This window comes from Micromys minutus (genome assembly GCF_963924665.1).
Source record: "Micromys minutus genome assembly, chromosome: 31".
Taxonomy (NCBI): Eukaryota; Metazoa; Chordata; class Mammalia; order Rodentia; family Muridae; genus Micromys; species Micromys minutus.
Window position 1 is genome coordinate 18,367,046 of NC_137966.1, and position 23,704 is coordinate 18,390,749.

General features: G+C 49.4%; 1 protein-coding gene across 3 annotated transcripts in view; it reads left to right on the forward strand.

Moving 5' to 3' along the window:
- Positions 1-18,027, forward strand: part of SEC14L5 (SEC14 like lipid binding 5) — a 37,327-nt gene extending 19,300 nt beyond the window's left edge. Inside the window, exons 7-16 of one of the 3 annotated variants that reach the window (XM_080942169.1) lie at positions 1,067-1,179; positions 2,285-2,474; positions 5,378-5,466; positions 5,557-5,627; positions 6,004-6,175; positions 8,210-8,344; positions 9,843-9,977; positions 10,297-10,524; positions 12,688-12,866; positions 14,279-18,027. In XM_080942169.1, coding sequence (XP_080798295.1) covers positions 1,067-1,179; positions 2,285-2,474; positions 5,378-5,466; positions 5,557-5,627; positions 6,004-6,175; positions 8,210-8,344; positions 9,843-9,977; positions 10,297-10,524; positions 12,688-12,866; positions 14,279-14,393 — 1,427 coding nt within the window. In that variant the 3' untranslated portion in view covers positions 14,394-18,027. The remainder of the gene's footprint in view (positions 1-1,066; positions 1,180-2,284; positions 2,475-5,377; positions 5,467-5,556; positions 5,628-6,003; positions 6,176-8,209; positions 8,345-9,842; positions 9,978-10,296; positions 10,525-12,687; positions 12,867-14,278) is intronic. The other 2 variants (XM_080942170.1, XM_080942171.1) reach the window with 2 other exon arrangements.
- The last annotated feature ends 5,677 nt before the right edge of the window (positions 18,028-23,704 follow it).

The following is a 23,704-nucleotide window of genomic DNA, read 5'->3' on the forward strand; positions in this document are numbered from 1 at the left end:
ATGTTAGCTCAGACTAGCCTTGAATTTGAAGTCCTCCTGAGTTTTGGGATTACTAAACACTTCCATGCCTGGGTACTTTGCATATAATCTTTACATTTTTTTCTAAAATAAAATTTTATTTATGTGTGTGTGTGTGTGTGTGTGTGTGTGTGTGTGTGTGTGTATTTTAATTACAAATAACTTGGTGAGTCTTTTCACTTAAGGATTAAAAAAATCATCTCCTCACTTGAGGCCTGGAGGGAAGCCTCCTGCAGTGGAAATGTCCAGGCTTTCCCACCATACGTTTTCAGAACCATTTGGAACGATCCATTTGGAGCTTTTGTGGCTGTTGCCAAATTCTGACTAGGAACTGCATTCCAGAGCTCTGACAGTTGGCAGCTACAGAAGGCCACACAGAGTGTAGGCTATGTGGTAAGGACCTAGGTTACCAGTCGTGGTGGCTAGTTCTATGTCACCTTGACTCAAGCTACAGTTATCTGAAAGGAGGGAACCTCAACTGAGAAAATGCCTCCTTCGTAGGATCTGGATGTTGGTCATTCTCTCAATTAGAGATGGATGGGGATGGCCCAGCCTATTGTGGGTGGTGCCATCCTGGTGGTCCGGGGCTCTATAAGAAAGCAAGCTGAGCAAGCCATGGGGTGTAAGCCAGTAAGCAGTACGGCCTCTGCATCAGCCTTTGCCTCCAAGTTCCTGTCTTGTCTGAGTTCCTGTTCTGACTTTCTTCAATGAGAAATAGTGATATGGAAGTGTAAGCCATAGAAACCCTTTCCTCCCCAGGTTGCCTTGGTGACGGTGTTTCATCACAGCAATAGTAACCCGAGCTAAGGTAGCAGATGTGGTAACACATGCCTGTGACATAGCACTCAGGAGGTGTAGGCAGGAAGATCAAGGATCGCCTCTGCTTTATGGTGTATTTGAATCTAGCCTGGGGTTCATGAGACCCTGTCCCCAAACAAAATAAAGCACACGAACAAACAACAAAGAGCAAAACAAAGGAAAACAGTGGGTGACAAAGGATGGCCCCCTTGTTTCCTCTACCCTGAAATCCCGATTTTTCTTCCTCCAGGGGACAAACTGGATGCAGACTATATTGAGAGGTGCCTGGGCCATCTCAGCCCCATGCAGGAGAGTTGCCTGGTCCAGCTTAGGCACTGGTTACAGGAGACCCACAAAGGCAAGGTGGGTGTGGGCCTCTCACTTGAATGACAGGAGTCAGCCTAGGGCAGCGGGGAGGAAAGATAACAAGTTTGTGCTATCAGTAATGCTAAGAACTCAGGGTTTGCCCCATTTGTATTACATCTGTCCTGTCTGTCTTTTACGCATACCGAGGCCACCATCCTCCTGCTAGTGATGTCTGGGGCCGGCCGGGAAGTTCTTTGTAGTAGTGTTTAGTCTGTTTATTGTAAGATGCTGGAAACATCCCTAGTCTCCAGTTGGGAGATGCCAGTACCTTGCCCAGTCCTGGTATGACAGCTCGAAATAGCCCTTAGCATGTACGTATATGTCCTGTGTGCGTGCATGCGTGTGTCTCTCTCTCTTTGTGTGTGTGTGTGTAGTCATGTGCAGCTGAGAATCATAGCTATCTATATATTGCCATGCTCATTTGACCACGGAAAGAGACGCATGACTTAGGAAGGGTGATTGTTGATTGTCTGCGGATTTTGCCTTTACGGTGTAGCCCCGGTAACTTGGATGTGCACCACATGCCCCAGCCCCAAGCAGAAGTCGGCTGTCAGTTCTACGGGGTCAGAACCTCTTGCTTAGGCATGGGTTGTGTTCATTTGCCTCCCAGGCTCTGGGGCCAGAAAAGAGAGTCGCTGAGTGTTGGCCTAGAGCGTAACTGTTCGCTTCTATCTCTGTAAATGTAAAAAAAAAAAAAAAAAAAAAAAATAGTGTGGGCCACAAACACTGAGCCACAGCAAATGCTTAGGGTGGAATTCGATGCAAAGAAAGAACCTCAGGAAAGACAGCTCTGCAATAGGACTGGTTTTGCACCAGTGATATATTAGGAAAGGAGGAGGAGAAAGCAGAGAGGGGAGGGGTAGGGGAGAGACGAGAGGGGGAGGAGGTGTTACCCCAAGGAAAGATACTATTTTTGGGACAAACAGGGAGGGATGCTAAGCAGCCACACTGCACAGCTGTGCAGCACAGCCCTCCCCTTGGCCTCTCTGCTTTGGGCTACTTTGCCCAGCTGTTTTGCAGATGAGGTAAGAGGCTCATTTCTGTTGCTTTATCTCGGGTTGGAAGTACCATTCTGTGGTCTTCTCTTTCCTCCGTCTCTCAGATCCCCAAAGATGAGCACATCCTGCGCTTCCTGAGGGCTCGGGACTTCCACCTGGACAAGGCCCGGGACATGTTGTGCCAGTCCCTGAGCTGGAGGAAACAGCACCAGGTGGATCTCCTTCTGCAGACCTGGAGGCCCCCCGCGCCCCTGCAGGAGTTCTATGCTGGAGGCTGGCACTACCAGGATATAGGTGTGTCCCCCACCTGAGCCACGTGTGAAAGCCAAGGGCACTCTCTAAATGATGCGGCCCAGGCTGACACCTCAGACTTCCTTTTTAGTTCTCTGGGGCATCTGGAGATAAAAATGATGTGTCACCCAACTCTGAAGAAGGTGGAATAGGCATAGAGGTTTGGTTTGGGGAGGATGTTTCCACTCCCGGCATCAGCACACATACTGTCATTAGTATGGTACTGATTTGCTTAGGCAGCCATAGCAACCTAGGTTGGAAGTGTGAGATTCAGCAGGCAGCAGGACTTGGGGTGTGGCTCAGATGATAGAGTGTTGCCTAGCTCGCACAAAGCCTGATCTTCAGCACTTCATAGACCTAGCTTTGGGGGTAGGGTTTTATTGTTTATGAAGAGACACCATAACCAAGTCAACTTTTATAAAGGAAAATATTTAATTGGGACTGGCTTACAGTTTTAGAGGCTCAGTCCATCATGGTCATGGTGGGAAGTCTTGCAGCCTGCAGGCTGACATGGTGCTGGAGAAGGAGCTGAGAGTTCTACATCTTACTGTACAGGCAGCAGCAGCAGCAGGAGACCATGTGCCACACTGGCTGTAGCTTGAGCATAGGAGACCTCATAGCCCCCCCCCCCCCAATAGGGACACACTTCTTCTAACAAGGCCACACCTACTCTAAAAAAAAACCATGCCTCCTAATAGTGCCACTCCCTATGGCTAAGCATTCAAAAACATGAATCAATGGGGACCATTCCTATTCAAGCCACCACCACACCCGAAATCCCAATACTCAGGAGGTGGAGGCAGGAGGATCAAAAGCTTAAGGTTAATCTCAGCTATAAAGTGGATTCAAAGCCAGCCTGGGCTAGTCATTCATAAAGCAGACAAAGGGAGTCTGGAAGCTCTAGGAGAATCCTACACCACCTCTCCCATCTTTTGACGGCCGAGTTTGTTTCACTCTCAGTTTCTGCCCCTACTAGGCATGCGTGGCCTTCCCTGTGGGAATCTGTATCCTTCGCCACCTCTCAGGAGCTCTGAGTCATTCAGAACCCCTCCCCCCTCCTGATGTCATTTGGGAGATCCATAATTGACAGGTGCAGCTCCAGTAACAAGGTTCTGGGAGACATACAATTTTGGGGGACAGTATTCTTTCCACTGTAGGCTTCTTTTCCGGATCTAAAGAGTAAGGACCCATGAAGTCAAATCCTGGCTCTGTTCTTTAATGTCTATCATGGGAAATGGTGTCCCCTGAAGGAGCAGTGTGCTGGCTTCACCACTTGAGCCAACTCTCTAGCTCCTTGTTTTTGAGTTTTCGTTGATTATTTTGCTGTTTAAGAATGGCTACTCGGTGTGGTGTCTAAGAGCTCAGGCCTGACATCCCAACTCCTTGAGAGGCTGAGGCAGGAGGACTGCAAGTTTAATGCCGATGCTGGCTACGTAGTGAATTCGAGGCTGGCCCGGGAACTTATGAAACAAAGTGAAAAGAGAGTAGGAGACATGGCTTGGTGGTGGTGGTTCACCTGCCCGTGTGAGGCCCTGGGTTCCAAGTCATAGTGACTCAAGAGGGGCAGATAAGCAAGAAAGAATAGTTGGGTACATAGGGCTGAAGCATGGGTTCCTTTGTGCAGGGCCTTTCATAGAAGACATCTGAGCCCGGTAAGTTTTGTCCTCTGAGTTACCGTTGGCGAGTGACACGCATGGTTGGCGAGTCCGTGGTCTCTATGACACTGTCCTTGGGTAGGAATGTAGTAAGCAAGACCGTCTGGTGACAAGGACCCAAAAATGTGACCAGACACGCAACAGGACCAACTCCATGTACATAGAAGCTATGGCTGAGTGTTTACTAACTCAGGGTCCCAGTCCACAGAGCGCAGCAATCAGGAATAAAGAGAACCAGCCGTGTTGGCGGTCCTTAAAGATAACGGGCTGTGTTGACAGTCCTTTATGTTCCCCTAATGTTCCGCTTGGAGGGAAGCCAGGGGCCGAATGTGCACTCTCCGAATTTCTTCATGACCTGGCTCATATAATCATTAAAATTTTTTAATGAAAAGTGGTTTGAGTGCATGTGTGAGGGTGAGATAAGGTGACAGCCCTTCTTGTTTGATGTGTGTGTCTCACTGAACCTGGAGTTCATGGATTAGAGGAAACAAGGCTGAACGGACCTAGGGACCCTCCTGTCTCTGAGTCCCTGGCACTGGTATTATGACCGCACACCACCAGGCTGGCCTTGAACTTGAGCCCACCCGTCTCTGCTTCCCGCTGGAACTAAAGGTGTGCACATCGCTCACACACATGCACTGCCATTCATGACTTCAAAAAAACGTGGGCTCTGTGGCTGGAGAGGTGGCCCAGTGGTTAGAGCGCTGACTGCTCTTCCGGAGGTTCTGGGTTCAATTCCCAGCAACCGCACGGTGGCTCACAACCATCTGTAATGGGATCTGGTGCCCTGTTCTGGTGTGTCTGAGGACAGTGATGGTATACTCATACACATAAAATAAGTAAATCTTAAATTTAAAAATGGGATCTGGGGATAAGACCCAATTCTTCACACTTGCATAGCAAGTACTTTACGGACAGCAATCTCCCTAACCATTAGGAAAAAAAAAAGAAAAAAAAAATTAAGTGAACTATTGATTTCAGTTTTAGCTAGAAAAGATAGCAAGATGGTGAGGTGTCCCCGCGCCCCTACCCAGGCTCTCCTCTCTACTTTTGAATGTGTTTCTGTGTTCAGTTTTCATAAGGGGTGCTCTCAGAAGCAGGCAGTGCGTCCGTCCCTCCTCTGTGAACCCCCAGCATGGTCTCTGCTCCTAGGTGGGGAGCTAGGTTCTTATGCAGAGCTTTGACTAATTCCAGACACCCCTAAAAGATGTCTCTTCTCTTCTCTTTTCTGGGCTTTGCCCACCCACAAAGATGGCCGCCCCCTCTACATCTTGCGCCTGGGACAGATGGACACCAAAGGCCTGATGAAGGCAGTAGGAGAGGAAGCGTTGCTGAAGCACGTGAGTCAGGGGCGGAGTCTGGGCCGTTGACGTAGGCCTGTGGGCGGAGCAGCACAATCAGCTGTTGTCAGTACCATGCCTGCCTTCTAGGTTCTTTCTGTCAACGAGGAAGGACAGAAGAGATGCGAAGGAAACACGAGACAATTTGGCCGCCCCATCAGGCAAGAACCCGAGTTGGGGGCAAAACACCCAAAGAATGCTGATTAACGTTTACTGCTTACTTCGCCTGCGTGTGTCTAGGTGGCTGGGTGGGCGCTGTGGGACCGCGTTGTTCTTAGTTCTACAGTGATCCGGTGAGGGTAGGGCCCCTTTCCTGGTTTTTGCTGGTGGGGAAACTGCGACTCTGGCTGAGCTAATCTGATTCGTTTCCCCATTAGCGCCATCCCCAGCTACATAGGCTCCTCCCTTTTGCTTCCTCAAGCTAGCCTTCCTCCTCAGCTCCGAACCCCTGGCTCTGTCCCAGGTGTCTGGGAGGGTGCTGGCGTCCAAGGGACGTGGCAGAATCAGGTAGAGCCCGAGGTCTTGTGTCTGTCACAGCTCCTGGACCTGCTTGCTGGACCTGGAGGGCCTCAACATGCGGCATTTGTGGCGACCTGGGGTGAAAGCCCTGCTGCGAATGATCGAGGTGGTGGAGGACAACTACCCCGAGACTCTGGGCAGACTGCTCATCGTACGTGCTCCCCGCGTCTTCCCGGTACTATGGACGCTGGTGAGAGCGAAAGCCAGAACGGGGCCACATAAGGGGTGAATCTTTTCCCTGAATGATCCTGAACGCGCAGTTCGGTGGAGATGATGAGGACCCAGGGTTATCAGGATCTCCTTTGGGGGAGATGGAAATATACCTGGATTGTGATGGAGGTTTTATGACATGTTTGAATGGACCAAAGCCCATGAACCCTGCAGTTTTAAATTTAATGGCTTTGTACGTAGGTGTGTGTTCACTTGGGTGCACGTGTATGTCATGTACATGTGTACTTATGGGCATTTGGGTGGCAGTCAGAGGTCAAAGGTCAACCCTGAGTGTACTTCCTCAGGAACTCCCCGCCTTATTTTTTGAGACAGCATCTCTCACTGAACCTGGAGTTCACTCTGTAGACCTGGCTGGCCCAAAACTCAATATATAGATCTGACTGACCTAGAACTCCCAGAAATCGTCCTGCCTTAGCCTCCCGAGTGCTGGGATTAAAGGTATACACCACACCTGGTTGACCTGATGTTTTTAAAGTGCATGGTTCAGGTTGGCAACATTGCTCAGTCAGTAAAGTGCTTGGCAAGGAAGCATGAGGAACTTAATTTGGGATCCCCAGACCAAATATTCAAAACAAAAAGCTGGGTTTGGTGGCATCCATTTTGTAAACCCAGTGCTGGGGGCAGGGGCAACACAGTGAGATCCTGTCTTAAAATAAAAATCAAGTCAGGACTGGTGACAGCTCAGTGAGTAAGAGGGTCTGATGGTTGTGAGCCTAGATTAATATATTTCTCATCGGGATGTCTTTTTCATAGTACTTTTTAAAAAGAGTACTTTCTGACATAAAATAGCTATATTTTAAATTGATATGATGTTCAAGTTTTTTTTTTTTAAAAAAAGATTTATTTATTATATGTATATGAGTACACTGTTGCTGTTGTCAGACAGACCAGAAGAGGGCATCAGAACACATTACAGATGGTTGTAAGCCACCATGTAGTTGCTGGAAATTGAACTCAGGACCTTTGAAAGAGCAGCCAGTGCTCTTAACCACTAAGTCATTTCTCCAGCCCCGATGTCCAAATTTTCTATCTTGAACTCTAAAGAAGTTATATTAACACACACACACACACACACACACACACACACACACACACAAACTCAACTCTTGTGGTTTCGGTATATTTCTTCTCTCTCTTTCTTTACTTCCTTCTCTCTTTCTTTACCTCTCTTTCTTTCTCTCCCTCTCTCCCTTCCCTCCCCCTCTTCAGCATTTCATTTAACCCAAGCTAGCCTCAAATTCACTACTCACCCAATGGGTAATCTTAAACTTCTAATGTTTCTGCTTCTATCATCAAGAGTGTTGAGATTATGGGCATGCACACTGTGCCTAGTTTATGCAGTGCCTGGGATCCAGTCAGGGCTGCAGACAGAACTCAGCAGGTAGGAGGGCCTGTGGCCAAACCTGATGACCTCAGTTCAGACCCTAGGGCACACACATTGGGATTCATAGAGCAAAGAACCATGGGTAGAAGGAGAAAAAGAACTCTTAAAAGTTTTCCTCTGATTTCCACCCCAAAATAAATACATGTAAAAGAATTTTTTTAAAGACCAATTCTGGCCTGGTGGTGGTGGCAAATGTCTTTAATCCCAGCACCCAGGAAGCAGAGGCAGACAGATCTCTCTCTGAGTTTGAGGCCAGCCTGGTCTACAGAGAGTTCTAGGACAGTCAAGACTCCACACAAGAAACCTGATCTAGAAAAACAAAAACAGAACCAACAAAACAATGAGCTAGGTTTGCTGGTGCACACCTGTGGTCCCAGAACTCCGGAGGCTGAGGCAGGAAGAGCCTGAGTTTTATGATGGTCCACAGAGTGAACCCTTCTCAAAAACAAAGCAGAACAGCTCAAACCCAAAAATATCAATAAATATATCCAACCAAACCAGAAATCAAATAAAACAAAGCGAACCAACAAAGTGGCAGATTCTTTGCTCTATGAGTTCCATTGAGTAAACACAGACTCTGTCTTTCCTCCCCCCCCTTCCCTGCCCCAGGTCAGCCCCTTTATCAATGAGAACACCAGGCGGAAGTTCCTCATCTACAGTGGCAGCAATTACCAGGGCCCTGGTGGCCTAGTGGACTATCTGGACAAGGATGTGATCCCTGACTTCCTGGGAGGAGAGAGCGTGGTGAGGCTGGCTGCTGGTCTTGGGTCCCAGAAGGGAGTGAGGGCAGAACAGAAGCCTAGCAACCCAGACTCTGGGGGTCAGGAGCTGATGGACAGTGCCTTAGGTGACCCCCGCCTACTCTCACAGTGGGGATCCGCTGACTTTAAGTGGGGTCAGGGTTGGCTGTAAAAGCTTCCCCAGAGAGATGGCATCTCTTGAGGTGAGCCTTCCTTTGGTTCTTTCAAAGGCAGTGAGGGCTGGAAGTGGTACGGTTTTAAGGGTCCTTGCTGGGTCTGAAGTGATGTTTCTGCAGCTAAGGGCACTGGCTGGTTTGCTTTCCCTGAGGACCTGGGTTTGATTCCCAGCCCCTACGTGGTGGTTCACAACTAGCTGTAACTCCAGTCCCAGGGAGTCCAATGCCCTCTCCTGGCTTCCGCAGGTACTGCACGCACATGGTACATAAGCATACATGCAGGCAAAACACCCATCCACATAAGAGATGTTAAAAACTTTCAAAAACAAGTACTTGCCCTGTATACCCCTCAGTTCTCCAGCACAGACACAGGCAGCAGGCTCGTGCCATTTGTCAGTAAAATGGTTGTGATGCTTTCTATATGCTCGGCTCAGGGAGTGGCACTATTAGAAGGTGTGACCCTGTTCCAGTAGGCGTGGCCTTTTGGAGTGGGTGTGGCACTGTAGTTGTGGGATTTAAGACCCTTATTCTAGCTGCCCGGAAGTGATAGAATCTAGATAGACAGTATGAAAAGGTTCAGGGTACAAGGGTCTACACACACACACACACACACACACACACACACACAAATATGAACACATAAGTGAGCTCATACATGTACAAACATGCATACACAAGCAAGCACATGCACACACAAGCAAGCACATGCACACACATATGCATGAGCACACACATGTATGCACACATGCACACACATATACATGCACACACCGAACACATGCCATCTCACACACATACATATACACATACACGTACACACACACGCACACACACATCACAGCCTGCATACGGAGGTTGCAGAAAAGCCTGGAGGAGTCCGAGGATGGAATTCAGATCTTTAGACTTGGTGACAAGCGTCCTTACCCACTGAACTTTGTCACCAGATTCTGTTTCACTTTGGAGAAGGGTCTCACTGTTTAGCCTAGGCTGGCCTAGAACTTAGGATCCCCTGTCCTCAATCTCCTGAATGCTGGGATTATAGGCATGTACCATCACATTTGACTCATAGTTTTGTGCCCTGATCAGCCATGCTCACCTGTGTGACCTTGGAGAAGTAGCCTGACCTCTCTAAGCCTCCAATCGCTCTTTCGTTACATGAGAAGAGTTTATCTGACGCTGCTAGTGGTTCTGTGGGCTTCCGTGAGTGGTGTCACAGGAGCCAGTGTTCAGATCAATATGGGTCACAGGACAACTAATGAGAGGCCAGAGGGGCCTCGGCAACCCTGACCTGCCAACCTTTTTTTGTCTTTGAAACGTCTCCCCCAGTGTAATGTTCCAGAAGGAGGGATGGTCCCCAAGTCCCTCTATCTGACAGAGGAGGAGCAGGAGCAGGCTGACCAGCTACAGCAGTGGAGTGAGACCTACCATTCAGCCAGTGTGCTCCGAGGGACCCCCCATGAGGTACCACCTGGTGCCACCTGACCTGAGAGGACACGGGCAGGTGCTATCATGTTCATTCACATTGGGTATGGGGTGATTCCTGTCGCTTAGTTCAACTCTGGCCAAGAAGCTATGGGACATGGGATGGTTGCAGAGTCCCTGGGTGCCCTCACCTGCAGTTCCTCCCAGGTGACCAGGCCTTTCAGAAAGAGGCAGGGTTCCAGCGAAGGGGATAGAGGGAGAGTCTTAGCAGTTCATCCCGACCACAGGGAAACTGCTAGATGACCAGTGCTGAGCACCCTGACCCTGGGACTTTCCCACCTCTTCTCCCACGATGCAGGTTGCCATGGAGATACCAGAAGGGGAGTCAGTCATCACCTGGGACTTTGATATCCTCAGAGGGGATGTGGTGTTCAGTCTGTATCATGCAAAGCAGACACCCAAGCTCAGTCCCCAGGAGCCTGGGGTTAGAGCCAGCGGGCAGCTGATCGACAAGAGCTGGATCCTGGGGGTGGATTACAGCCGTGTGGAGGCACCCCTCGTCTGCCGGGAAGGGCAGAGCATTCAGGTGTGTAGTTGTGGGCTTTTCTTAACTAACCTAGCATGGGGGTATCAAGCCCCACCTCCCAGGCCTCTGCAGACAAAGTGGATATGCTTCCAGCCTCTGGAACCCTGCAGGGCAGCTGGGGAGAAACACAGGCAGTGTTTGTGTAGTAAGAGTCCCCCTACTGCAGAAGGCTCTACGGAGGGAGAGAGAGGCCTGGGGGAGCTCTTGGAGCCTCAGTTTCTCCATGGGGAAAAGAAATCATTAAAGGGTTTAAATAATCGAAATGTGACTGGGGCGGTAGCCCAGGCAGTGAACTGTTTGCCTTGCAAACGTAAAGACTTGGGTTTGATCCTCAGAACCCATGTGGAAAAGAGCCACGTGTGGACATGCATGCACGAACGCAGGCACTCACATGCTCACATATGCACGCACACGCATGCACGCATGTGCACGTGGGTGCCCCAAATGGTTACAATCGGCTCCATTTAAATCAAAGTTTCTCATCTCTAAATTCAGGTGGGGGGGCAAAGTTGAAGAGCCTGCTGGGGTACCATAAGAGTCCTTCTTGCCCTTTTGGTGGGTCTTTGCCTCATGGACACATAACTGCACTCCCTACCCTGACCTTATATGGCTCTGTCTGTTTTGTGCTTCAAGGTCCCCTCTCCTGTCTCCTATAAGGACAGCAGTAGTTGTGTTTAGGATTGACTGTGAATCTTTAGCTGAAAAATGGAAGAAATATCCAAATAAGATATCTCCTGAGGTTCTGGATGGATATGGATTTGCGGGACACTGTACAGCCCATGTCATCAGCCCGTGGTGGGTTGAGGCTCCCCCACCCTTCCACACATGAACTTATTACAGAAGGTGGTTTTGAGGGTGGCAGGGTTGGGAGAGGTGGAGGAGTTGATGTTCCAGGCAGAGGGGATGAGGAGAACTAGGCTGGAGAAGCAGGGCATGTCACGGGGCTGGGGGTGAGTTGTGGATCAGGAAGGCAGGTGGTGAGGCCCCAAAGGTCAGTAGCCAGATCCAGCACCCCAAGTGACCCTGGCCTCAGAACCAATCCCACTATGAAGTTCTGACTGTAGGCTGCAAATCCACATTTCCTGTCTCCCAGGACTCTGACATGTAGGTTTCCATAGGCAGCTAGAAACTATGGGTCTAAGAGCAGAATTGGGATGCATAACTTGGTTGTGCACTGCCTTTCTTACCTCTACCATCTCCCCATGAGGCCAGTGTTACCCCTGCACACATACATGTGCACTCTCAGGCATACAAACATACACATGCACATGTATACACATTTACACATAAACATATACACACACATAAATGCACACATGCACATATATGTACACACATCCACACACATATATACTCACACAGACACACTCTGACATGTACATATGTACACATACATACACACACACACACACACACACACACACACATACACACAGAGTGAGAGCCCTCTGGCTCCACAAGCATCATGAACTCTACTGAAGGTTCTTTGGAGGTCACAGCCGGTTCTGAACACCCTCTCTCAGTGTTTCCTCAGAGCTGCCCCACCTCTAACCTTCCCACTTCCCCCTTCCCCACACATCCACACATTCTCCCTAACACCTGCTTAGTGGCTCCTCTGAAGCCCCTGGATTGCAGAGCTCACCTCATCAGGGGACACACAGTGTCACTGCCCCGCATTAAGTGGGAAGTTCCAGTTCCCGGGATAAGGCAGTCACAGCAAAGGAGTCTTTAGAAGGCGCTTAGAAAGGCTTTCCTGGGATATCGGAAGGGTCCGAATAGAAAGAAACTTGTTTCCCAAGCCTGCTTACAGAAAATCCATGAAGGTTCACCCTCCCATCCCGTCTCCAGGAGAACTCAACTCCCTGTCTTGTTCTTTGGAGTCCCCTCAAACCATCTTTAGAAAGACCCAGCCCTCAATGTCATTCCCAGTAGGATCTAGCTCTCCACCCTGTCCCCAGGGGAACTCAATGTCCCATCTTGTTCCCAGGGGAACCCATCTCTCCATCCTTCCTCAGGAGGAGCTGGTCTTACTGTGCATCTGTGTTTCAGGGTTCCCATGTTACTCAGTGGCCTGGCATCTACCTGCTGCACCTGTCCCCAGGGGAACCCATCTCTCCATCCTTCCCCAGGAGGAGCTGGTCTTACTGTGCATCTGTGTTTCAGGGCTCCCATGTTACTCAGTGGCCTGGCATCTACCTTCTGCAGTGGCAGATTCACAGCCCCCCTGAGAGTGTGGCCTGCAGTCTCCCAGGTGTGGACGACGTCCTGACAGTTCTGCACAGCCCTGGCCCCAAGAGCAAGCTGCTGTACTACTGTGAGGTGCTGGCCTCTGAGGACTTCAGGTGGGCAAGGCCTCCCTCCAGCCCTGGCGGAGTGGCCACGTCCGTGATCATTGATGCTACAGTGGCGTGGGGGTCAGCTTCTCCTGGGATGGACACTAACAGCGCTCTGTAGGAATTCAGGAGTCCCTTCGCTCAAGCTGGGCTGGGGTCAGAGGCATGCCTTTAATCCCAGCACTCAAGAGACAGAGGCAGGAGGATCTCTGAGTTCAAAGCCACCCTGGCCTACAGAGATCATTCCAGGACAGCCAGGGCTAAACAGAGAAACTTCATATTGAAACAATCAAAACCAGACACACACACACACACACACACACACACACACACACACACACACACACACACAGACACACACAGACAGACAGAGAGACAGAGACAGAGAGACAGAGAGCAGCTCAAATGTTGACTCTTCACTGTGTAGCTGCAGAGCCTCCCTTGCTCCAAGGCTCTATATGCACTGGACCAGAGGGGAAGGACCCTTATCATCTGGACCATCCTTCAGCCCTAGAATTCCTGAGTTTGCAACGACTCTAACATATTCTAGAACAGCGCCTTACAGAGAACTGTCAGTTGATTGCTACTTTAAGAGGCCTTCCTCAGCTTCCCAGTTACGTTGTCTCTGAGGAAACAAATCAATCTGCCCCTCTGAGATTTACGAAGCCCAACTGTTAAGTGGGAACCAATAAGGATATGGTTCACTGGGCACACAGTAGGCCCCCAGAAGTGAAACAGGCGGTCCAGAGGTGGAGCAGACAAGGTCTTCAATTTCTTCCTCACTCTCGTAACTTTTCATTAGTTCTGAGTCAGGGTCTCGTGAAGTATAGGTTGGTCTCGAACTCATGATGTGGCTGTAGAAGATCTTGACCTCCTCCTCCCTCCACCTCCTTAGTGCTGGGATCACAAGTGTAAGCACTTTACCAATGGACCTGGACTCAGCCCCTCCATTTTACATGTAAAGATGAAGCAATACAAGGGGTAACACAGGCCTGTAATCCTAATACCCCAGAAGCTGAGACAGGAGGATTCCAAACTTGAGGCCAGTCGGGGCTAAATAATAAGCTATCCCAGAAAGACAAAAGAAACTAGAAAGTTCTCTCAGGCCAGCTCTGATCTGAAACCTGGAACGGGGTTAATCTGCAGAAGATGCCGCCTGGTAGCCCAGGCTAGCCTGGAACTCACAATCTCCCTGCTTCCATCTCTTGAGTGCTGCAGGCCCGGATGGGCCTTGGAGGACTGGGTGTAAGGAGTCGGTAGCTCAACTTCTCTCGCTATGACGTCACTGACTTTCCGCTCTGCGCTGGTTAGCCCCTGGTGGAGGTTAGCAGCCTTGAGGAAGGAGCCCTGGGGCCTCATTTGCAGTGTTAACAGCTTTTGCCGGGATGGTAACTTAAGGTGTACACGTGCTTTCTCCCCAGGGGCTCCATGTCCAGCCTGGAATCCTGTGCCAGCCGCTTCTCTCAACTCAGCGCCACCACCGCCTCCTCCTCCTCCTCTGGCCAGTCCCACAGTGGCTCGATGGTGTCCAGATAGCCGGCTGGGGACCCGCTAGCAGCCTGCGAGCTTCCGGCACCAGGCAGTGCGGAGAATGAGAACGGAGCCCATCTAGATACCTGGGACCCTGCTGGATGCAGATGGTGCGGTGCCACAGCTGCGGTGTGGTGACCCCACGGCAGGGACCCCAGCTTGCTACCTGTGTGCAGAGGGAGCCTCGCTTAATTAAGGTCCTTGGGGGGGGGGGGGCAAAGGCAGACAGATCCTTTACTTCCGACTTTCGTTTTCCTGGATGCTCTACCTCCTGTCCCCTGGAGTCTGGGATGAGCCCCCTCTCACCACGTGATGTGGCTCCCTGATCAGGGAGGCATGTTGGACCACGAGACCATCACTGTCTGGTGCCAGGAAAGTGTATAAGGGAATGTCTCTTCCCCAAGTCGCAGGCTACCCAGAAGCTCTCCTTAGCCTGCTGGTGCCCGGATCCATTCTGAACCAATCACAGCTGCAGGGAGCGTGAAGGAGCATGCGACTACCACCAGGGGCTTATGTCTAATCTGGACCAATCACTGTGATGTGGGTGCAGTGTAGTGATTGGCCAGCTTGGATTACAGGACGTTTCCGGGGCCAGTCATGTGGTCTGGAAAGGGCACCGTAGGCGGAGCGACTACTGGGGGGGGGGTGGGTGACTGGGTAAATGGTCACCTTAGAATTTATTATTTAGCTGTTTGTGACTGAGTAGTGTCTAGGGAGCTGTGATGGGGAGTCAGGGCTCTGCTTCCCGTAGGAAACAATCTACCTGTGGACTGTAATTCCGTTTTCTCAGCTGGAGAGCACTTAACCTTGACCACCCCTGACTTGAGGAACATTGGACATTGGGAAGCCCAGGGCTTCTGCCTAGTTCCAGGGGATGGGGTGACTCCAGTCATTCGTGTCTCCCTCCAGAGGTCTCGTCCTGAGGCGCTGCTCCCTTAAGCTTTTATTTTTATTTTTATTTTTTAACTAAAACCCCTTATCTCTGAGCGGCAGACCCTCCTGGTCGGTCGAGGAGAACTTGGTTCAGGTGTGACTGGATTCAGGGTCTCAACCTGATGCTGGGGATCCCCTGAGGGTGGACGTGGGGTTTCTATAGTGCCGGGATTCCCTTGGGGTGCCGGTGGTGTCTCTACTAGAGTTGATCTGACTCAGGGACTTTCTCCAAGACTGGCATGGCTTTCCTAAACGCGCCATGGGAGAGTCGTGGGCCTTCTTGGAGACCAAGGACTTAAATCTCTTTTCATTTTCTGAAACCACAGAAGGTGAGAGGTCAGTTTTTGGTGACTTTTGGCCAGTCTCAGCCTTCCTTTGGTGTTTTGCCTAAACGGTTGTTTAAAACTTGAGGCACAGCGTGTTGAAACCAGGATTTCTGGTTTTCCTTAGCCCACCAGCCAGCACCGACCCACACCGCGGCCCTGCGTTTCAGCCTGCCTGATGCTTTATCCACAGCTCCAGCCCGGCCCAGAAGTTCCTCATTGTTCTCTGTAGCCCGGCATAGAGCTGGGATCATTTCTACCGGTCACCGGGCTGAGAGGGGCGGTTTCTGGCTATGGGGTTCAGTGAGCAGGCATGGACTTCATGCTGGCAGCACCCCCAAATCCAGAGCAGTAGTGAAGGTCCCTTGAAGGGAGAACTTTCCAGCGATGGGAATTCTGGTCAGAATTCTGCCCAGTTCTGCTCCTCAGGAATAGCAATGGAGCACAGTGTGTGTGTGTGTGTGTGTGTGTGTGTGTGTGTGTGTGTGTGTGTGTGTGTATGTGTGTGTGTGTGTGTGTGTGTGTGTGTCTGTGTGTGTCTGTGTCCTCCAGAAAGACATTGAAAATCAGTTGTCTCCAAATCACCAAGAGCAACTGGTGACCTTCTCAGTGACCTTCGTTATTTAGATTGCTATTATTATCATCGTTAAGTATTTGCTGCTGTTGCACTTCGGAGGCTCAAACCCAGGCCTTGTTCACGCTAGGTCACCGCCACCACTGACCCACATGCGAGACTCATTTCTGTGGTGATTGTTTTTGTTTCATTTTGACATGCTTTCATGGATCCTGACCTTGAACCCTACGTAAGGCTAGGTTCCTGGTCCCTCTGCTCCTGCCTCTAAACTTTTGAGGTTGCTGCTGGGCTGGTGTGCCTGTTATACGCAGCGCTGGTTACGTTCGTGCTGGGTGAGCATTCCTTCCACCACGCCTCGTTCCCAGCCCATCCCAGTGACCTATAAATGCACTTCTAACCGACTCTCAGACCAAAGCTTGACTCTAGAAGTGCTTTGGGGACAAGCTGTCTGGTGGCCTCTGCACATTTGCCCTGCAGACACTGTGAAGAACAGAATGCAGCAGGGGCCCCCGAGGGTCTTTCCCTCTCTCTCTCTCTCCAACCCTAGCTAAACCATTTGATCAAGGGGAATGCCTTGGTCCTCTATTTGGGGTGGTAGAAAGGGGTCTTGCTGTAGGTATGACTGGCCCAGCAAGCAGGGTTCTCAGGTGCACTCGGGTCTCGTGACTCAACATCTCTTAGCACACTGGCCTCAGACCCTCTCCCGGCTGAGAGGCTGCTGACAGTAGCTTAAAAACTACTCATGGAGCCCCAGAGTCTAAGAGAAAGATACCCCTACCTACAGCCTCCGAAAGCATTCTGACTGGCCCTGCTCAGGTCACACACATGACACGTTCAGACCATCCAGGCCTGGGGAATACGGAGTCCTTCTGGAGGAGGTCTGGGTCGTTACAGGAACAGATGGCTGTGGTGGCATTCACTGAGCCCTCCTCCGTCGATGCTCGGGAAAGCCAGCAACTAAAAATAGCCCAAGGGTGCCGGGGAGATGACTCAGGTGGTGAAATGCCTGTGGTACAAGCTTGCAGCCCGAGTTTGGGTCCCCAGAAGCCGTGTAAAACACCAGATGCAGAGATGCACACCTGGAATCTCAGTGCTGGGTGGAGACAGGAGGATGCCTGCAGCCCACTGGCCAGTCTCGTGGAACTGGTGAACTCCAGGTTCAGTGAGAGACCCCCATCTCAGAAAAGTAAACTGGAGAGCAAATGAAGACACCTGACATTAATCTTTGGCTTTCACGCATGCACACACACATACCACACACACACACACACACACACACAGTATCCCACAGAAGGGCCTGCCAAGCTGTTCGTGGCCTTTCCTTTCCTCACACCCCAGGGCAGTGAAGCACTTGGCGTGGGTTTCTTTCTTCATTTTGTTCATTTGATCCCCGTGGCCAGATCAGAGCATCTTACAGCAATATGACTATAGTCTTGAAACCCTAGCCTTTCTTTTCTCTCACTAGCTGTGAAAACCTTGCGCAGGTGACTTGGCTTCTCCGTGCCTCAGTTTCCTCATCTGTAAAATGGGGACAGCAGTGCCCTACCAGGTGACTGTGGGACAAAGGAGAATGTGGCTGGAAAGGCCTCCACATACAGAAAGCATTAAGGGAGAGCACTGTTGGAAAATCGGGGAGTTCGAAGTGGTGAGCTTTTCTGCCCCAGGAGCCCGGGACATTTCCCTTAACTCTGAAAAACTAACCATTCATCAAGAACCACGTCTTTTTCTTTTTTTTTCCACTGAACTGGAGAAACAGGTGTGTTTGCTCGATCCTGAGATCTGAAAGAAGCAATAAACACTTTTCATTTGAGTATCTGTCTGCTGTCAACTTCCTAGAACCCAGGTGGCTGCCCTGGGCTCCTTTCGGAACTTCTCAGCTGTAGCCACGTGTGGTAGGGCACACCTGTAATCCCAGAACCTCAAAAGTCAGTTCAAGACACCCCAAGGCCAAGTTCTCCCCAGAACAGGGGGTAGGGATAGGACAGAGACAGGAGATAGAGAACAAGGGAAGGGAACAAGGGGAAGGGGTGTTTGTCCTGTGGGGACCAAGGACTGCCTCTGGAAGAGGCAGGTGTACCCATAGAAAATGGTGGTTTATAAAGGTAAGATGGGAAACCCCATGTAGGGATGAGGTGATTAATTTTAACTGGGCATGTTAATTAAGTGACCCAAAGGGGAGCTTTGATTGCTGGACTTCAGTACTTCATAGCTGGACCTTAGTGGTCAGCCTAGGGAGTGGGGAGTGGCCACATGAGGGAATGAACCCTGGTGGCTAGCTTAGGAATGGTAGGTGGTCAGCCACTAGAAACAAATGACTTAACCAAATTCTTAAGAAAATGGCTGCATCTAGAGAATATCATCCTGAGTGAGATAACCCAGTCACAAAAGAACAGACATAATATGCAGTCACTGATAGTGGGATTCTAACCCCAGAGGCTTGCACTCCCCCAGAAACAACTCAGAGAATGTATGAAGTCCAAGAAATAAAGAAAACAAAACAAAACAAAAAAATATTTACAAAACAAGAAAACTTTAACTATTTCCATGTTACATTTTGTTTTACATGTACTTTAGCTCATTGTAACTATTAAGTTTTCAAGGCATACAACCAAACCTTGAAAAAAATCAAGTACTGACTAAAAAATATATTCATATAGTTTTATATAAAAATTATGTTAAAATATAAAAAAGTACTGACAAAAATGTATAATTTTAAGCAAAAAATGTTTAAAATCTGTACACTTATCTTTGTTTTGTAAAATAAAGTTGTTTTAAAAAAAAAAGGAATGGTAGGTGGCTAACACTTTAGTAGGCAGAGGGAATAGGGGAGAAAGGCAAGGCCTGCCAGAGCTGGCCAGAGTCCCCTCACTGGGAGGTGGAGGCAGGAGGATGATCATGCATTTGAGGTCAGTCTGGTCTATGTAGTGAATTCCAGGCCAGCTTGGGATTGCAATGGGAGACCTTGTTACACACACACACACACACACACACACACACACACACACACACACGTTCTCTACAGCCAGTGAGAAAGGTATACCAGAGGAAATCCCAAGACGGCATAGGCTGGGTTCAGGGCTGAGCTGCTGGCCCCACTGACATCTTTCTCAGCCCTGTTCCAGTCCCCCTGAGTCCCCGAGCTGCTTCTGGAGCGCTACCTATGGGACATCAGGGAGCTGCCTTAGCAGAAGCAGCCACTGTGGGAGTTTGGGCAGGGTTTTGGTGGCAGGAACCACAGCTGCCAGGAGTTGAGGGTGGGTTGCCAGGGAGACAGGTGGCTGGGGCTCACTACTCTCCAGCTGTTCTAGAACATGCTGGACCTACTAAGATGTTTCCCAGGAAACACAGTGTGAAATCCTAGGGCTATTTTCTCAGATTTTTCTCAAGACATGAACTCCTTTGAGAATCTATATAAGCCACGGATACACTGAGTTTAATTCCATAGCATCTTTTTAGATATGGAAATTGGCCTTAGGCAGTGCCAATGTGACTGGTTGCCTTCCCTTTTGTCCTCTTCCAGCATTTTCTGGGGCCACTTCTTACACAAATCACTTGCCTAAGTCCTGCTGGGGTGGGCAAGCTACGCCCAGGACTGTGACAAAGAGAAACAGTCCTGAGCCAGGCATGGTGGTACACACCTGTAATCCTAGCACTTAGGAGGCTGAGGTAAGAGGATTGTGAGTTTGAAGCCATCCTGGGCTACATATCAGAACACTATATAAACAACAAATAAACAAAAAGTCAGGCACAGTGGTTCACCAAGAAGGAGAAACATCGAAAGTTCAAGGCCAACCTGGGCTACATTGCAATTTCTGTATCAGCTAGACCTTGTCCCCACAAAACAAATTTTAAAAGGTTGGGTAGACAAAGAGAGAACTCTTCAGCAAATTAAAAAGTACAAATATCAACCAACCAGACTCCCAAATCTTCCAGGGACTAAACCACAATCCAAAGAGTACACATGGAGGGACCCATGGCTCCAGCTGCATATGTAGCAGAGGATGGCCTTGTCCAGCATCAATGGGAGAAGCCCTTGGTCCTGTCAAGGCTGGATGCCCCAGTGTAGGGGAATGCCAGGGCGGGTGGTGGGAGGAGGCGGGTAGGTGGGTGGAGGAACACCCTCATAGAAGCAGGGGAGGGGGGATGGGATAGAGGGTTTCTGGAGGGGAGACTGGGAGAGAGAGAATACATTTTAAAAAGTATTCCACAGGGAGGTTCACATGGATTAGTTTAACCAAGTTATTTAACCATGGCTCTAAAGTATGCCACAACAGACCCTTTTCACACCCTCCTTTGTTCCTCTGGGTCGGCATCTACCTAGCTGGTAAGCAGTCCTGCCTCTTTCACTGGCCTATGGTAGTAGTAGCAAGCTTAGCTGCCAGGGCATGGTGTTGCGTGTAGCTTTCGGTACCCCACCTAAGCTCCGGGAACAGACAGCACTAACATCCCTGCCCAGAAAATATTGGACCGGAGGATGAAAAACACAGACACGCACGTTGCTCAATTTCAACTTGCCTATTGGCTCAACTGCTGGGCGCCCCAGTCTACCTCGGCTAGTGTGTGCTTCCTACTCCCAGACCAGCACCCTAGATCTGTACTTTCAGTTGACTATCCCCCCTCCAAAGCATGTCAAAAGCTCTCTCTCTCTCTCTCTCTCTCTCTCTCTCTCTCTCTCTCTCTCTCTCTCCCCACCCCCTCCTTCCAACTGCTTGGGGACCCGGAAATCCAGTTTATTTCTTCTGCCTGCAAATGGCTAACATGTGTCTAAAGTCACCAACCCTATCTCAGATTGACAAAGTGTACATGATGTTAGAGAGGGTAATTTGAAAGATAAAGAGTAATTGTTTGGGCTCGTAGAGTTGTTATTTTTTTGGTGTGGAGTATACCCAGTAATAGTATTTTATGACAACTTTATCCACATTGAAACATCTGCTCCCGAGGGAGGAAGGAGTGAATCAGACTCAGGGAATAAATCCAGGTGACAAGATAAATGGATATCGGTTCACATCTTCCCAGGAGGTCACACAGTGAAATCTGTAAACAACCAAGTTTGGAAAGTCCTGCTCCTCTCATAGATGCTAAGTGCACAGTATCGCATACTCATGGGAAAACCTTTTGGACCCTTTCTGAAGTCCCTTCCCGGGCCAGAAGTGATAAGTTTTGACAAACTCCAGGTGGGGCAGGTTACAGACTTGAGAAGCTGCCACTGGGCTGGGAGGTGGGAAAAGGCATCCAGACCAAAGGGAAGGGAAGAATGTCACTACTTGGCCACAGCAAATTGCTGCTCAAGTGACAGCAAGGTTCTGTGTGATCTCTTCAAAAGAGAAACCAAGAATTTTGAATGCTGACTTTAAATATGGACACCTGACTTAAATTGTGTGGATGTGGGTGTAGCTCGGGTGACAGAACGGGCCCACAAAACTCTGGGCTCAAGCCGTAGAACTACATAAAATGACTGTGGTGGTCTTGACTGCACTTCTGGGACTCAAAAGGCAGAGATAAAAGGATTAGGAGTTCAAGGTCATCCTTAGATATGTAGCAAGAATGAGGCCAGCCCAGGATTCATAAGATTCTGTTTTGACCAAACCAAACCACCACCATCCATGAGAAATGGCCCTCACTGGCTCATGTATTTTAATACCTGGTTCCCAGCTTATGGAACTGCTTGGGGAGGTTTATGGGGTGTGGCCTTACAGGAAGTGTGTCACTGGGATGATCTTTCAAGTTTCAACAAACTAGTGGAATTCCCAGTGTTCTCCCTCTCTTCTCCCTTTCTCTCTGCTTGGTGATTGTGAATCAAGATGTGATCTATCAACTGTTTCCTTTTGACTCTGACAGCATGGATTCTAACCCTCTAAAACCAAATTAAATACTCTCTCTTTATAATTGCCTGGGTCATGACGTTTTATTACAGCAATAAAAAAGTAACTAACACAAAAGTATTTACCAGGAAGTGGACCATTTCTGTGATAGGTCTGACCATCATTTTTGGAAGAACGTGGAAGACTCTGGGACTTTAGACTAGGAAAATAGTTGAATGCGATAAAAAGAATTTAATGGGCCATTCTAGTTGGAACTTAGAGGACAGCAAGGTTGAGAGCAATGCGGACTATGAAAGCCTAGTTCAAGAGTTTTCAGAAGAGAGTGATATTAGCTAGTGAGCTAGAGCCCACACTTGCAATATTTTGGCAAAGAATGTAGCTACCTTTTGCCTTTGTCCTAAGAAATTGCCTGGGGATGAATTGAAAAATAATGGAGTAATTTCTTTGGTGGAGGACATTCCCCACCTCTGCTCTGAAACAGGGGTTTGCTGTATAGCTCTGGCTGTCCTGGAACTCCCTCTGTAGACCAGACTGGTCTCAAACTCGAAGATTCATTGGCCCTGCCTCCAAGTGCTGGGATTAAAGGTGTGCACCACCACCACTTGGCTTTTTGGAGACTTCAATACAGCTCAATAGTGACCCGACGGAGTAGTGGTTATTGCCAATCACTCTTATGTAGGTCTAGAATGAAAACAAGCAAGTGGGGAAAAAAAAGCCAAATACAAAATGTAGAGTTTGAGGAGAAAAAGGGCACCAAGGAACTTAGTATTGGAGTCAAGGTTTGTTCTGAAGAAGGTAAGGAGGGGTGTGGTGTAAACCACAATACAGGGAGGGGCGCTCTTAGGGCAACACCAGCCCATAACTAGTCTCCTTTGCTTTTAACTTGTGAAAGGGGCTGAGGAATTTTCTGCTAAGCAACAACAACAAAGCAAAGTCTATGCAAATGAGCCTAAGGGGAAGAATATACAAGTAAAGGGGTTTAGGACACTCCCTCCTTGGCTAAGGAGTTCACTAAGGCCAGGCATGTGGAAGGGGAGTCCTTGTAGGGGAGGCTCTGAGAGGCCATTGCTCGAAGCTGTAAAAGTGAAGCCTGGACTGCAGCGGAGACCCCGAGATGTTAGAGATGCCAGGGCCATGAGGAATCTACCAAGGAGAGCTGCACACGGGGATGCATGCCAAAAAACAGAAGCATGTCACAGGCCGCAAAGCTGGAGGCAATAGGAGGTCTGAGGAGCTCTTGACAACAGACCCTGAGCTGCAGGGTTTGGATTCGGCCTTGCCAGGTCTCCGTCTTGCTTTGGCTCAGCAGTTCCTGGCAATGTCCCCATTCCTCACTTTTGGGATGGCAACATGCATACCGTGCCGTTGTATGTTGGGCCCATGTCGTTTGCCCTTGTAGTTTACAGGGGGCTACAATCTGAGTGCCTTGTGTCTCAGAAAAGACTTTGAAACAGTGTTGAGACCTCAAGAGAGTATGAAGAAAATTGGACTAAGAGTGTTTTGCACTGTGATATGGCCACAAGCCTATAGGGAGGAGGGATTGGAATGTGGTGGTTTCAGCGAGAATGGCTCCCATAGGCTTATTTGAATCCCCACTCAGTGGAACTGTTTGGGTAGGATTGGGAGGTGGGGCCCTGGAGGGAGGTGTATCACTGGGGTAAGTTT